General features: G+C 45.0%; 1 protein-coding gene across 1 annotated transcript; it reads left to right on the top strand.

Moving 5' to 3' along the window:
- Positions 1-10,610: 10,610 nt before the first annotated feature.
- LOC308276305 (peptidyl-prolyl cis-trans isomerase G-like) lies at positions 10,611-12,873 on the top strand (the record flags this gene model as incomplete). Its single annotated transcript, XM_080714969.1, is given in 4 exon segments — positions 10,611-11,072; positions 11,076-11,324; positions 11,328-11,512; positions 11,514-12,873. Coding segments are annotated over 4 exon segments (2,256 nt in total).
- Positions 12,874-14,856: the final 1,983 nt, after the last annotated feature.

The raw sequence follows: 14,856 nt of genomic DNA, 5'->3' as shown, positions 1-14,856 counted from the left end.
GTAGACCCCGCTGTGGCCCTGAGGTCTGCTCTAGGGCACTGGGCCTGTTGTACACCAGTCCGAAGATTGGACAAGGAATTTTTTCATAGTGGCCTTCAGTGCCAGATACCTTGTCTCTTACAGCTGGCCCTGGAGGCAAAGTACCTAGAATCCTACTACTTGGAGCAAGAGACTGGAGGGTCTCATTTTAGAGGACGGCCTCAGCTAGTAGTGGGACTCTCAGGACCCTGTGAGATCCTGTTTCTGAATTAAAAATATAATAGAAGCTGGGCATGGTGGCGCACGTGTGTAATCCCAGCATTCGGGAGGCTGAGACGGAAGGATCGCGGTTTGCTGACAGCCTCAGCTACTTAGTGAGACCCTTTGCCAGCTCAGTGAGACCCAGTTTCAAAATAAAGAATAAAATACAGGGCAGGGGCTGTAGCTCAGAGGTCAAATGCCCCTGGGTTCCATCCCCGACCTGCAAAGAAAAAAAAATAGTGTTGGGGGTGTAGCTCAGAGGTAGAATGCCTCTGGGTTCAATCTCCAGTACCAAAAACAAGAAAAAAAAAGATACTATTTCTGGTGAATATATTCTTGTTTAGAGGTATGAAGGAGCCTCCTTTTATTTATTTATCTATTTACTTACTAGTTTTTTTGTGTTACTGGAGGTTGAAGTCAGGGGCATTCTACCTTCAAGCTACACCTGAGCTCAATTTTAGTATTTGTTTTGAAATAGAGTCTTGCTAAGTAGCTTAGATTCTCACTACTTTTTGAGGCTGCCCTGGACCCTGTGATCCTCCTGCCAGCTCCCCCCTACCCCCAGCACTGGGATTACAAGTGTGCACCACCACACGGCTCTCCTCCAGCCCTTTACATTTTTTATTTTGAGATGGTGTTTAAGCCTTGCATGGTGGCACATGGCTGTGATCCCATTAGTTGGGAGGTTGAGACAGGAAGGTCATAGGTTTGCGGTCCTCCTCAGCTACTTAGTGAAGTATTCTGCTATTTGCACTTTGTTAAAAAAAAAAAAAAGCCAGGCTTGGTGGCGCACGCTTGTAATCCCAGTATTTGGGAGGCCGAGACAGGAGGATCTTTGGTTTGCGGCATGGCTAGCCTCAGCTAAACAAACAAGAAAAACCAGGGCTGGGGTGTAGTTTAGAGGTCCAATTCCAGCTGCCTTCCACCCCCAGTTCTCCCCCCCCCCCAAAAAAAAAAGGAAAACCATCCTGGAGGCCGTGTCCTTGGGCTGAGCCTTGGGAAGGGAGGGTTTCTGTAGTCACTGCTCTGAAGATTACTGTGACCTCTAACCTATTCAGTACACTCAGGGATATTGCGGAGTTGTGGGAGCTTGATAAAAACAGCAACACCTGAACATTAACTCCCTCCGGTTTGAACTGGTTTCTGTGGGAACCACTTTTAGATGCGAACTGAAATGACCACTTAACAAAACAGCTTGCTGGGCTGTGGCTGTAGGCTGGCAGTCGAGTGAACTCTTTGCTCCACTGAGGGCTGTGTGCTGTGGGGGTGGGGAGAAAGCGTCTTAAATGCTTAGACCTTGGCCTTGCAGGCGGTCCACTCCCCTGTGATGCCTGCAGAGGGCTCCTGCTCATGGGCACTGCCCTCCAGGCCCTGCCTGCCTTTGCTGCCCGATGGCCAGAGCACGGGGATCAGAGCAGGGAGCATGGAGGAGTCGCTGGTGGGATTCTTACCTGTATTTTTTAAAAAGTTCACGCTCAAATTTATAATCTGTACTGACTCACTACTGAGGACAAAAACTGCAAAGGATCATAGTCAGTTACTGGCTACAAATGATAATAAAGAAATGTAGTGGACAGTTGGAAGCTTAGATAGGAGGACCAAGGCTCGAGACCAGCCTCAGCAGCACTGAGTCTGTCAGCAACTTAGCAAAGCCTTTTTTTTTTTTTTTTTTTTTGCAGTACTGGGGATGAAACCAGGGATATTTGACCTCAAAGCTACACCCTCAGCCCTATTTGATAGTCTTTATTTTATTTTATTATATTTTTGCAGTGCTGGGCATGGAACCCAGGGGCATTCTACCTCTGAGCTACACCCCCTGCCCTATTCTTTTATTTATTTTGAAATAGCGTCTCACTGAGTTGCAAAGGTCCTCACTAAGTAGTAGCTTAGGCTGTCCTTTAACAGTGATCCTCCTGTCTCAGCCTGCTAAATACTAGGATTTCAAGCATGAGCCACCATGCCCAGTTTATTCTTTATTTTGAAATAGGGTCTCACTGTGTTGCAAAGGGCCTCACTAAGTAGTTGAGGCTGGCCTTGGACCAGATCCTCCCGTCTCAGCCTCCCAAAAGCTGGGATTACAAGCATGTGTCACCACACCCAGCTTTTTTATTTTTGAAACAGGGCCTTGCAGGGTTACTGCACTGGCCTTGAACCTGTAATCCTCCAGTGTCTTCCTCTGAGTTTTAGGATTGTAGCCTGAAGGACACAAGTTACTCAGAAAATCCCAGTGTCTGCAGGGGATTTCTTTCCCACATCCTTAAACAGGTGTGGTTTAATATTAATACTGTGTGATTTCTATTCCCATTTCTCTCTCCAGGGAAGGTCTGAGGACCACATTGACATTTCCCCCCAAAACTGTTCAGGAGAAGCTGGGTATGGTGGCTCCTGTCAGTAATCCTAGTACTTGGGAGGCTTAGATAGAGGGTCACAGGTTTGAAACAGCACCAGCAATTTAGGAAGGCTCTTAGCAACCTAGACAGACCCTGCTTCAAACTAAAGACTGTAAAATAAGATTGGGCATGTAGCTCAGAAGTAGAATGCCCGAGTTTAGTCTTGGATACCACAAAAGGAAGAAAGAGTGTGAAGGCATGACGCAGGGAATGGACAGCGGCCAAGTGGAAAGCAAGAGGCGCTTTATTCTGCACTGAGGTCCAGAGGCGGCCAGGGAAGCGCGCCTGGGGGCGGCAGGTTGGAACTTTTTATGGGGCTGTTTTTTGGGGGTGGGGGAGAGTGGGGAGTTGGGGGCTTTCCGGGAAGGTAGGTGGTTATTTCTTAAGCAGTGGTTCATGTTGAAGTGCTTGGAACTGTGTGCCACCTGTATCGGGAACCGGGTAACACGTGTTTATGGTTGCACACATCAGGAAACTGGTGTTTACCTGCAGCTACATGCGTTAGCCAGCTGGAATTGCCAGGATCTGGGGCAGCCACTGTCCCTGCTGACCTAACTGAGAGAGACAGAAACAGGAGTTCAGCTCCGAGTTAGAATGCCCTGGGTTCTGCCCCCAGCACACACACACACACACACACACACACACACACACACACACACACAGCATGTAGAGGGTGCTGCTTATACTGCTGGGCCTAGTGACAAAAGCCCTTCTTCACTGATGCCCGTGTGGTGTGAGCGCTCGCTGTCCTGATGGGCGGCCTCACCTGGCCCAGAGTCACATCCCTATAGATGTGCGTTGAGCGATCCATCATCTGCAAACATAGCCCAGAGTGTTCACACGAGTCCATCTCAGCAAGGGCGGTCACAGTGTATGAGCGGGGCCAGCCCAGGCTGCGGAGGCTTGGCAGCTGGACTCCTAGGGAGCCGGCGACATGCACAGGAACCAGTCCTGAGGGGCACAGCGTTGTCCACCACCCAGGAACTAAGAGAAAGTGGCTGCGGGTGGCCGCAGGTTGGATTCTTTCTTTGTGTGCCCTAATGAGCTCCTGGGATTCCAGGTTTTTGGCTTTTAAAGCACTGGGGATTAGAACCCAGGGCCTCCCATGTGCCCAGGAAGTGTGCAATCACTGAGCTGCACCCCCAGCCCCCTTTACAAAGTTTGTTTTGAGGCTAAGTAAGTGGGTTAGTGGTCCAAGCCATCCTCAGGCTTGCTCTCCCCTGCCTTATCCTCTGTAGCAGGCCTGCACCACCATGCCCAGCCAGATTGGTTTCTAATTAGCAAGAGAGAGCTCAGACTGCAATATCGGCCCCACTTTCCTCAGAGGCAAGACTGGGGGACTGTGCTCTTTGGGCCCAGTGCTCAGGCCTTGACCACACTGGCCTTGGCCTCCATTCCACTCCCAGCCCTCCAGGAAGTCAAGCTAACTAAGAGTTCTGCATTGCAGATATACAATGTGTTAAGATTTGGTGTATAGAACATTGGGTTGTGTGAGTTATTCTTTTTTTTTTTTTTTTTTTGGTGCTGTGGATGGAACCCGGGGCATTCTACCTCCAAGCTAGACTCCCAAACCTATTTTTTTTACATTAATTTGAAGCAGGGTCTCACTGAGTTGCTGAGGGGATCTCTGCCATCCTCCTGTCTCAGCCTCTAAATGCTGGGATTACAAGCTTGTGCCACCACACCTTTGAATTATTCTTGTAATGCTTGTTCTTTATAAGAATAGCACAAGCAAATCCTAAGTTCTTTGTGGAACAGTGAAACATGAGTAAACCCTAAATTGCAGATGGGGACCATCACTCTGGTTCAGTGGTAAAACCCCTCCCCTCTGCGCAGCGCCTTAACAGGACCCGCTTACACCCAGTGGGCAAGTGAATCAGAAACACCCCGTGCTGTGCACACTGCTGTGAGCCCACCCTCCCTGCCCCAGCTCCCCACCCCTCCTTAGGCAAGAGGCTGCAGTGTCAGGATCCCCCAGCCTCCACACCCACTCACGCGCGTCCTCGGCCCCCTTCCTCCACACACACACCCCCACACCCTTGGGCCCCATGTCTGGGCCGCAGACCCCAACGGGGCTTGAACTCACACCTGTGCTTCCTGCGTGTTCTTGTCATGAGGGGAAGTTGGCTTAGTTGTTATTAAAATCAAAGGGGACATGTTTTCTTAAAGTTTGTTGGAAATTATTTGGATCATGACCCAGCATAAGAGATCGATATGATTTATTAGAAGATAGGCTTTCCATCTCCTCATCCTGCATTTTATTCCTTTCTTATAGTTCTTTTTGGGTTACTGGGGCATTCCCAGGGGCATTCTACCTCCAAGGTGCATCCCCAGCCCTATTTTCATAGTTGTTGTTGTTGTTGTTATTATTATTATTATTATTATTATTATTATTATTATTTTGGTGGTACTGGGGGTGGAGCCCAGGGGCTTTTCTACCTTTGGGGTATACTCCCAGACCTATTTTATACTTTATTTGAAAACAGGGTCACATTAAGCTTCTAAGAGCCTCAGTAGCTGAGGCTACCTTCAAATCTGTGTATCCTCCTGTTTCAGCCTCCCAAGTGTGGGGATTACAAGCATGAGTTACCATGCCCAGCAATTCTTTATTTTTAAACAGGATCCCACTGAGTTGCAAAGGGCCTCATTAAGTAATAGCTGATGCTGGCCACAAACTGATCCTCCTGTTTCAGTCTCCAAAATGTTGGGATTACAAACCTGTGCTACCACGCCTGGCTCATAGTTGCCTCCCCCCCCACTGTGGATGGAATCCGGGGGTATTTGACCTCCATGCCACACCCCCAGCCCTATTTTTTATTTTTTTGGAAGCAGGGTTTCACTGAGTTGTGAAGGGCCTCATTAAAATCACTAGTGCAAGAGGGCGCTGGCAACCCTGTGTGTGTGTGTGTGTGTGTGTGTGTGTGTGAGAGAGAGAGAGAGAGAGAGAGAGAGAGAGAGAGAGAGAGAGAGAGAGAGAGAGAAGCCTTGCGGAAGGCCAGTGCCCAGAGGCAGAAATGCTGCTTCCCACCCCAAGGTTTGTGAAGGTCTTTGTATGGAATGCTTCCGCATCTGTTTTCACACATTCCTGATGCGTCCTGTTTATGGCACTTAGCTCAGGGACTTGGACCTCAGATATGTCTGTTTTGCACTTGGTTTCTTTTAAGGGGTGTAATGGTTTGGAAGCCCCAATGAATAATGCAAATCCCTGTGGCTTCTGGGACCCTGAGAATCATCAGAAACTTGAGTTGTGATTAGGTTTTTTCATTAAAAAATTTTTTTGTTGTTGGTACTGGGGATGGAACCCAGGCGCAGTCTACCTCTGAGCTACACCCCTAGCCTGATTTTTTGATTCTTTATTTTGACGCAGGGTCTCATTAAGTTGCAGAGGGCCTCACTAAGTAGCTGAGGCTGGCCCCAAACCTGCCGTCCTCCTATTTCAGGCTCCCAAATGCAGGGATTACAAGTGTGTACCACCACGCCCTGGTATTTAGGGCTTTAAAAAATTTACTTTAGCTGGGCGTGGTCACGCATGCTTGTTATCCCCATGCTTGGGAGGCTGAGACAGGAGGATCGCCCAGGTTCCAAGCCAGCCTCCCTGGCTTAAGAGCCCCTGTTTCCAAATAAAAAATATAAAATAGGTCTGGAAGTGTAGCCAGGGTTTCATTCCCAGTATCACCAAGAAAAAAATTTACTTTAAAGTTTCTCTAGGTTGTTATTTTTGTGGTATGATACAAGAAGGGTCCACTTCACGTGAATAGTAAATGCTTTAATGTTGTAGTGAGCATAACTGTCCACAGCCAATTATTTATTAGTCTGTCAAGCCACACTTTATTACAGGTTCGAACCTGGACCCAAGCACCTCTGGCACAGCAGAAATGGCATGGGCCCAGAGCTCCATTTGGGGGTCAAATTTATAGTTTTACATCAAATTGCAAGTCATTTTTACATCATTGATGACATTTTTTAAATTTCCCGCTTTACATTTTCATAACAGGGGTAGGGGCAGAGGGTCTCTTATCTAGATTTACAGCCCTGGTAGGGGCGGGTGCTCTTAGTGCGGATACTCTACACTTTTAGCTTTTCTAGGAATTTTCCCATTATTATTGGCCACTTGAGCTTACAACTTATGAAACTTCTATACAATTAAAAACATTTTCTAATCACCTATTATCTTATTTTTATTATTAGCCATTACAAACTTCTGGTATTAAATTTATAACTATAGGCTTATAATTACCACCCAATACTATTGAACTATTGGTGCACAATACTACTGATCACAATACTATTGATTGTTATTATCTCATACAATAATAATAATATTGTCACAAATACTAATCTTATTTTTAGTCACAGCAAACTTATAAAACTTAAACCAACTCCTAAAGCATCTAACTTCAAATAAGGCATAAGCTGGGGTTTCTTATCTAAGACAGAGGTGGGCTAGACCTGGGCAGCTGCTCTCTGCCGGTCAATTTTTTTTTTTTTTTTTGGTAGCACTGGGGGTGGAACCCAGAGGCTTTCTACCTCCGGGCTATACTCCCAGCCCTATTTTATATTTTATTTGGAAACAGGGTCTCACTAAGTTGCTGAGGCTGGCTTTGAACCTGTGCGATTCTCCTGTCTCAGCCTCCCAAGCGTGGGGATTAGAAGCATTTACCACGATGCCTGGCTTGCCTGTCAATTTTAAAATAAAACTTACAAGCACCAATCCATATATGACATTAAAAACTTTTTACTTAGCTATTAACTAAATTATCTGTCATTGATTATCAACTCTTATTAAAATGGCACACAACACTGCACTCATGACTATAAAGACACACTGTAACATTAAGACATTGTCATATCTCCTTTTTCCTAAGTTGAAGACTATTAAGTTTTGTTAGTTTTATTTATTTTTATAACTTTTGATTTTATTTATTTTTGTGGTACTGGGGGTGGAACGCAGGGGTCTTTCACCTCCAGGCTGCACTCCCAGACCTACTTCATACTTCATTTGGAAACAGGGTCTCACTAAGTGTACCAGTGTTGGGAATGGCCTAGGAAGATTTGAGGAAGCTCTGATTATTAATATATTTCAAAAATGATTGTGTCAAAATGGCCGCAGACCTGGAGAGAGAGAAGGCTTGGCTTTGGTCAGGAAGCAAAGAGCTATTGAAACTTAGGTAGACTGAGCTAAATGTAATTAGCAAGTCAATAGGAGAGGAGAACTAGGCCTTTATCTAAAGACAGATCTACATGATTAGATAAGCTAGCTAGGAGGGAGGAGGGTCAACCTTCATGAAAGGAGACACCTTGCCACACCTTGCTGGGGGAGGTACCTTACAGGGGCATCACTATGTCAGAATTACATAAACAAGATGGAGGTCATGGGTATAAAAAGTCCAGTCCACCTGTTGTATCTTGAGGGGTGGTGAATTGGCCCGGGCCACCGCCCCCCATGCCATTTTGGCATGGGGCTGTAACTATCTCCTGTATTTCTATCTTTTTCCTCTTTTTCTGTTTCTCTATCTTTTTCTCTTTCTGGTTTTTTTTTTTTTGTTGTTGTTGTTTGTTTCTTTGAGGAGTTTTTGGGAAATTATTCCCAGGGGTCCCTATTTTTTATTCTTTATTTTGAAACAGGGTCTCACTGAGTTGCAAAGGGCCTCACTAAGTAGTAGCTGAGGCTGTCCATGAACCGTGATCCTCCCATCTCAGCCTCCCAAATGCTGAGATTATAGTCATTCGCCACCACGCCCAGCTCCCTAAAGACTTTTATTTTGATGCAGTTTGTCCTCATGAAGATGTATCTCATATTTTATCCCTAGATTATTTTTCCCTATTATTTGAGAAAATGGATGTATGATGAACAATTTAAAATAAGAGTTGAAGCCGGGCATGGTGGCACACGCTTGTGATCCCCGCACTTGGGAGGCAGAGATAGGAGGATCGCGTAGGTTTGAAGCCAGCCACAGTGACTTAAGAGACCCTGTTTCCAAAAATAAAAAATAGGTCTGGGAGTGTAGCCCGGAGTTAGAAGGGCTTTCAGGAACCCCAGTACCACCAAAAAAAAAAAAAAAAAAAGAGTTGAAGCCGGGCGTGGTGGCGCACACTTGTGATCCCAGCATTTTGGAGGCTGAGACAGGAGGATCACAGTTCGCAGCCAACCTCAGCTACTTAATGAGGCCTTTTGCAACTCAGTGAGACCCTGTTTCAAAATAAGGAATAAAAAACAGGGCAGGGGGTGTAGCTTGGAGGTCGAATGCCCCTGGGTTCCATCCTCAGACCCGCCAAAAAATAAAATTTAAAAATATATTTTTAATGTCCTATAAAGTTCCTGAGTATTTATCTGTCATTAAGAGTTCAAATCCCAACTCAGCTCTTTTTCCATTTATCAAGCCCATTTCAGAGTTTTGAAAAATAGTTTATTGGTTGGTATGTTTTGCATGGAATTATCATAAATGAAGTAGAATTTTCCTTACTCTGTCTTCATAAATTCAAAGCCGAATGTCTGCCGCACACGTTGATTTGATGCTTTCCTTGTAGTTAATCTTTCCCTTATCTCTTTCTCAGTATCACTCATGCATAGTAATAGAAATCTCTTCTTATTCTCCTTTATACAACTTTCTTCAATTTCACGCAGTTAGCAATACATTTGTATCTAGAGATTCCAGTGTGAACTGTTTTCAACATTATGAACTGCTTTAATCCAGTTTGATATGTGAAGGGCGTGTTCAACACTAGAGCATCTCATGAAGTTCCAGGTCTCTAAGGTTATCTTTCTGAGACTCCATGGGAATTTTAAACACCTAGAGTTCAAAGAAGTATTACATTCACACAGAGTCCAAATGATCCAGCCTGAGACTGACTTACGGGGCTGTGAACAGTAAGGGTCTCCCAGCGTTTGTATGTATAGTCACAGCAGTTACGGCCCTAGTGAAGCAAGTCTGTCTCCCCGGCACCCAGGCCCTGCAGACTGTTCTTCCTGAACATCAAGGGCATAGCGGCCCTCAGCACACAAGCGACCCTAACACGTGAGCATACACCCGTGAGGCTTGTAGGTATCACAGCAGCAGGACACAGTTTGAGGAGAATTCAGCCACAACTCAGAACTCTGCCCCCGAGGCACAGTACACTGAGTCTTGGAGTCCTCCTGATACAGGAGCTCAGAGTCTCCAGCTGCTACCTCCCCTGACCTGAATGCCAAGGCCCAACGTCTTTCTAGGCCACTGTGTGATTTTTCCAAAACCATGACCAAGAAATCTGGAGATAAAATAATTGTGACCCATCTTGTGAATGTTTAGAGTTAAAAACAAAACTAAACTAAAAAACAGCGAGTAAACATTCCATGTGGCTGATCTAGTTAATTTTCCTGCTGAGCTTATCCTAAGATGACTAATTCATCAAAACACTCTTAAATTTCTTATAAATTCTCTCAGTATCTATTGCATTTTAAGAAATCTTTTTTGGAGCCAGGTGTGGTGGTGCACACTTGTAATCCCAGTACTTGGGAGGCTGAGACAGGAGGATCCTTGATTTGCAGCTAGCCTCAGCTACTTAGTGAGGCCCTCCCTCCACAACTTATGGAGACCCTGTTTAAAAATAAAGAATAGCCCTAGCGGCGTGCGGGCGGCGGGCCCAGGGCGGGCCTGCCCTCGCGGGGCTGGCTTCGCAGCTGCGGGCGGCTTCAGGCCGAGCCTCGGGCCTAGAGCGGCTCTTCCTCTGCCGGCCTCCGCCCTCCCTCGCGGGCGCACACCTTGTTCCCTGACGCATTTTGCCGCACAAGCCGTAATATGGCGGCGGCGGCCTGAACTCTTGGGAGCGAGGTTGATTTTTGATTCTTCAAAATCCTAAGATGGAGAGCGCTGGCGGGAGCAAAAGGATTGGATCAACTGCCCTTGATGTTTTTCTTTTTGTCAGTTTAAAGGCAAAATCTGCCTAATTTACAGTTCAGTTGCCTGAAACAGTATATTACTCATAAATTGAAGTATTGGAACCATGGGAATAAAGGTTCAGCGACCTCGATGTTTTTTTGACATCGCAATTAACAATCAACCTGCTGGCAGAGTTGTTTTTGAATTATTTTCCGATGTGTGCCCCAAAACATGCGAGAACTTTCGTTGTCTTTGTACAGGTGAAAAGGGGACAGGAAAATCAACTCAGAAGCCATTACATTATAAGAGTTGTCTCTTTCACAGAGTTGTCAAGGATTTTATGGTTCAGGGTGGAGACTTCAGTGAAGGAAATGGACGAGGAGGGGAATCTATTTATGGAGGATTTTTTGAAGATGAAAGTTTTGCTGTTAAACACAACAAAGAATTTCTTTTGTCAATGGCCAACAGAGGAAAGGATACAAATGGCTCACAGTTCTTCATAACCACGAAACCAACTCCTCACTTAGATGGGCATCATGTTGTTTTTGGGCAAGTGATCTCTGGTCAAGAAGTTGTGAGAGAAATATAAAATCAGAAAACAGACGCAGCTAGTAAACCATTTGCTGAGGTACGGATTCTCAGTTGTGGAGAGCTAATCCCTAAATCTAAAGTTAAGAAAGACGAAAAGAAAAGGCATAAGTCATCATCGTCTTCCTCATCATCATCCAGTGATTCAGATAGCTCAAGTGATTCTCAGTCCTCTTCTGATTCTTCTGATTCTGAAAGTGCTTCTGAAGAAAAATCCAAAAAAAGAAAAAAGAAACATAGGAAAAATTCTTGAAAACACAAGAAAGAAAAGAAGAAGCGAAAGAAAAGCAAGAAAAGCGCATCTAGTGAAAGTGAGGCTGAAAATCTTGAAGCACAACCCCAGTCTACTGTCCGTCCAGAAGAGATCCCTCCTATACCAGAAAATAGATTTCTAATGAGAAAAAGTCCTCCTAAAGCTGATGACAAGGAAAGAAAAAACGGAGAGAGAAAGAGAAAGAGAGTGTAATCCACTTAACTCTCAGCCTCCTTCATACCAGAGACGTCTCCTAGTTACTAGGTCTGGGAGGAAAATTAAAGGAAGAGGACCAAGGCGTTATCGAACTCCTTCTAGATCCAGATCAAGGGATCGTTTCAGACGCAGTGGAACTCCTCCACATTGGAGGCAAGAGATGCAGAGAGCGCAAAGAATGAGGGTATCAAGTGGTGAAAGATGGATCAAAGGGGATAAGAGTGAGTTGAATGATATAAAAGAAAATCAAAGGAGCCCAGTTAGAGTAAAAGAGAGAAAAATAACTGATCATAGACATGTGTCTGAGAGTCCAAACAGAAAAAATGAAAAGGAAAAGAAAGTTAAAGACCATAAATCTAACAGCAAAGAGAGAGACATCAGAAGAAATTCAGAAAAAGATGACAAATATAACAAAAACAAAGTAAAGAAAAGGGGCAAATCTAAAAGTAGGAGTAAGAGCAAAGAGAAATCAAAGAGTAAGGAAAGAGATTCAAAACACAGTAGATACGAAGAAAGGAGAATGAGGTCAAGAAGTAAAGAAAGGGATCATGAAAACGCTAAGGAAAAAGAAAAACAGTCTGAGTCCAAAGGAAAAGATCAGGAAAGGAGTAGAAGTAAAGAGAAGTCTAAACAGTTAGAGTCAAAAAGTAATGAGCACGATCACAGTAAAAGTAAAGAAAAGGATAGACGCGCACAGTCCAGGAGCAGAGAACGTGATATCACTAAAGGTAAACACAGTTACAATAGAAGAACGAGGGAACGAAGCAGAAGTAGGGAGAGGAGCAGAAGAGTGCGATCCAGAAGCCACGACAGGGATCGCAGCAGAAGCAAGGAGTACCATAGATACAGAGAACAGGAGTACAGGAGAAGGGGACGGTCGCGAAGCCGGGAGAGAAGAGCAACACCAGGAAGATCAAGGAGTAAAGATAGGAGAAGGAGGAGGAGAGGCTCTCATAGCTCAGAGAGAGAAGAAAGTCAGAATAGAAACAAAGATAAATACAGAAACCAAGAAAGTAAGAGTTCACACAGAAGAGAAAATTCTGAGGGTGAGAAAAGAATGTACTCTAAAAGTCATGATCATAATAGCTCAAATAATAACAGGGAAAAAAAGGCTGATAGAGATCAAAGTCCATTCTCAAAAATAAAACAGAGCAGTCAGGACAATGAATTAAAGTCCTCCACACTGAAAAATGAGGATGAGAAGACCATATCCTTGGTGGAAAAAGAAAACCAAAAATCAAAGGCTCAAGAAAATGACCGTGTACATGATAAAAATAAAAAATTTGATCATGAATCAAGCCCTGGAACAGATGAAGACAAAAGTGGATGAGTGAGCTGTGTAAACATTATTTCCTTTCTGTCTAGATTTTAAGTGTTCGAGACTTGCTGATTATTCTCCTTTATGTTGTTTTCATTGTTTGGGGGTTATGTTTGTCCTTTTTATTTATTATTATTTTTTTTAATGTGGACTTCATTGAGTTGATCTTTTGATAATCTGCAACCTGGATAATTTGTACTGCTAAAGTTTTAATAAACTTGAAATGAGAAAAATAAAAAAAAAATAAAGAATAAAAAACTAGGGCTGGGGGTGTAGCTCTGAGGTAGAATGCCCCTGGGTTCCATCCTCAGCTTGGGAAACAAAAATAAGATTGGCCTGTGAATGGAGAATGGAGTTCAGAGGTAGAATGTCCCTGGATTCTATCCTGAATACTAAAAAAGAGGAAAATTGGACCTTTATTCTTGTGTCCTCCGGAATTCCATCTGTAAGCTTGGCCGGCCCAGGGAAGCTCACGTTTTCTCTGCCTCACTCGTCATTTGGACTGTTTTTATAAAAAGCTCTTACTGCTTTTGTAGTTTGCAGTAATGCAGAGCCTCTTCTGTGTCACGTGGAAAATTCAGGCTGTGTTCTTAGAGGAATTTGCATAGGTATTATAGAAATTATATGTCGTAAGAAGCTAGTTTTCATTCCTAGATGTTTATTTTTTATTTATTTATTTTTTTGGTGGTACTGGGGGTGGAACCCAGAGACTTTCTACCTCCGGGCTATACTCCCAGACCCATTTTATATTTTATTTGGAAGCAGGGTCTCACTAAGTTGCTGAGAGCCTCACTATGCAGCTGAGGCTGGCTTCGAACCTGTGTGATCCTCCTGTCTCAGCCTCCCAAGCGCGGGGATTACAAGCATGCGCCACCACGTCCTGCTTCCCAGACCTATTTTCTATTTTATTTGGAAATAGGGTCTCACTAGGTAGCTGAGGCTGGTTTCGAACCTGTGTGATCCTTCTGTCTCAGCCTCCCAAGTGCAGGGATTACAAGCGTGCACCACCACGCCCGGCCATTCCTAGATGTTTAGGATGAGCCAACCTGTAAACAAAATAAGATGAAAGACAAAAAACCAAAATTAAATAATACAAATTTAATAAATAAGACACTAGGAACATACAACAGAATAATCAGGTTGCTCTAATGGACTCATGCCCAAATGTGCACACTCCCATTCTTGAGAAGGTCGGGTTACCTGTGTAGATCTGTCCCACCTAGACTTGCCACAGCACACTGGCCATCTCTGCATTATGTGCGGCCTTAGCTGCTGCTTTACTCAGAATTCACCTTGGAGAGGACCCCGCTGTCACAACTAGAGTGTGCTGAGAAATGCCTGGAGCCTCTGCGCGAGAGCGGCCGTGAATGCCTCCCCTACACAGCAAGGCGACGAGTGAGGGTCCTCCTGGGAGAAGAGGCATGTCCAGACCTTACGCCACAGCTGGGCTGAACCCTGCCTGGAGATGCCATGCCAACGTGGATGGGGCTTCAGCAGGGCTGAGAAGTCTTAGGCCAGAAGATGCGATAGATTGGTGCAGGAGGGCAAATGTTTCTTGCCTGAGCCGCATCCTAGGCCTTGGTTACAGGAGAGTGGAGACTCAACTCCATATCCGTCCCCTCATTTCCATTGCAGAACAGAGTGAGGGGGAGGACACAGTGCAGTGTGGGCACTCTGAGGAAAACTGAGTGGGGCGGGTGTGGAGGGAATCACATAGAGCGGCCCTCAGGGAGAGCTCAGGGAGGAAGAGAGGAAGGAGCCATGGTAGGAATCGTGGTAAAGAAGACCCCAGTCAGAACAAAAGCAGCACAGTGGTAAGAACATCTTGGGAGTGTTTTATGCAGAGCAAGGCTGATCTCAGGAGGTTAGTGGCCAGACAAGAATAGTGTTTAGGGCAAAGGAAGATGGCATTAGCAACAAGGGTTGGGAGATTCTCTGCTTTCAAAGCAGCTCCAGGTCACCTGAGTGCCTGCCAGTCATGTCTGTACAAGTGTA

Source organism: Muscardinus avellanarius (assembly GCF_963383645.1).
Source record: "Muscardinus avellanarius genome assembly, chromosome: 18".
NCBI classification, from domain to species: Eukaryota; Metazoa; Chordata; class Mammalia; order Rodentia; family Gliridae; genus Muscardinus; species Muscardinus avellanarius.
The sequence above is the reverse complement of the archived record's forward strand: the minus strand, read 5'-3'. Positions and strand labels throughout refer to the sequence as shown.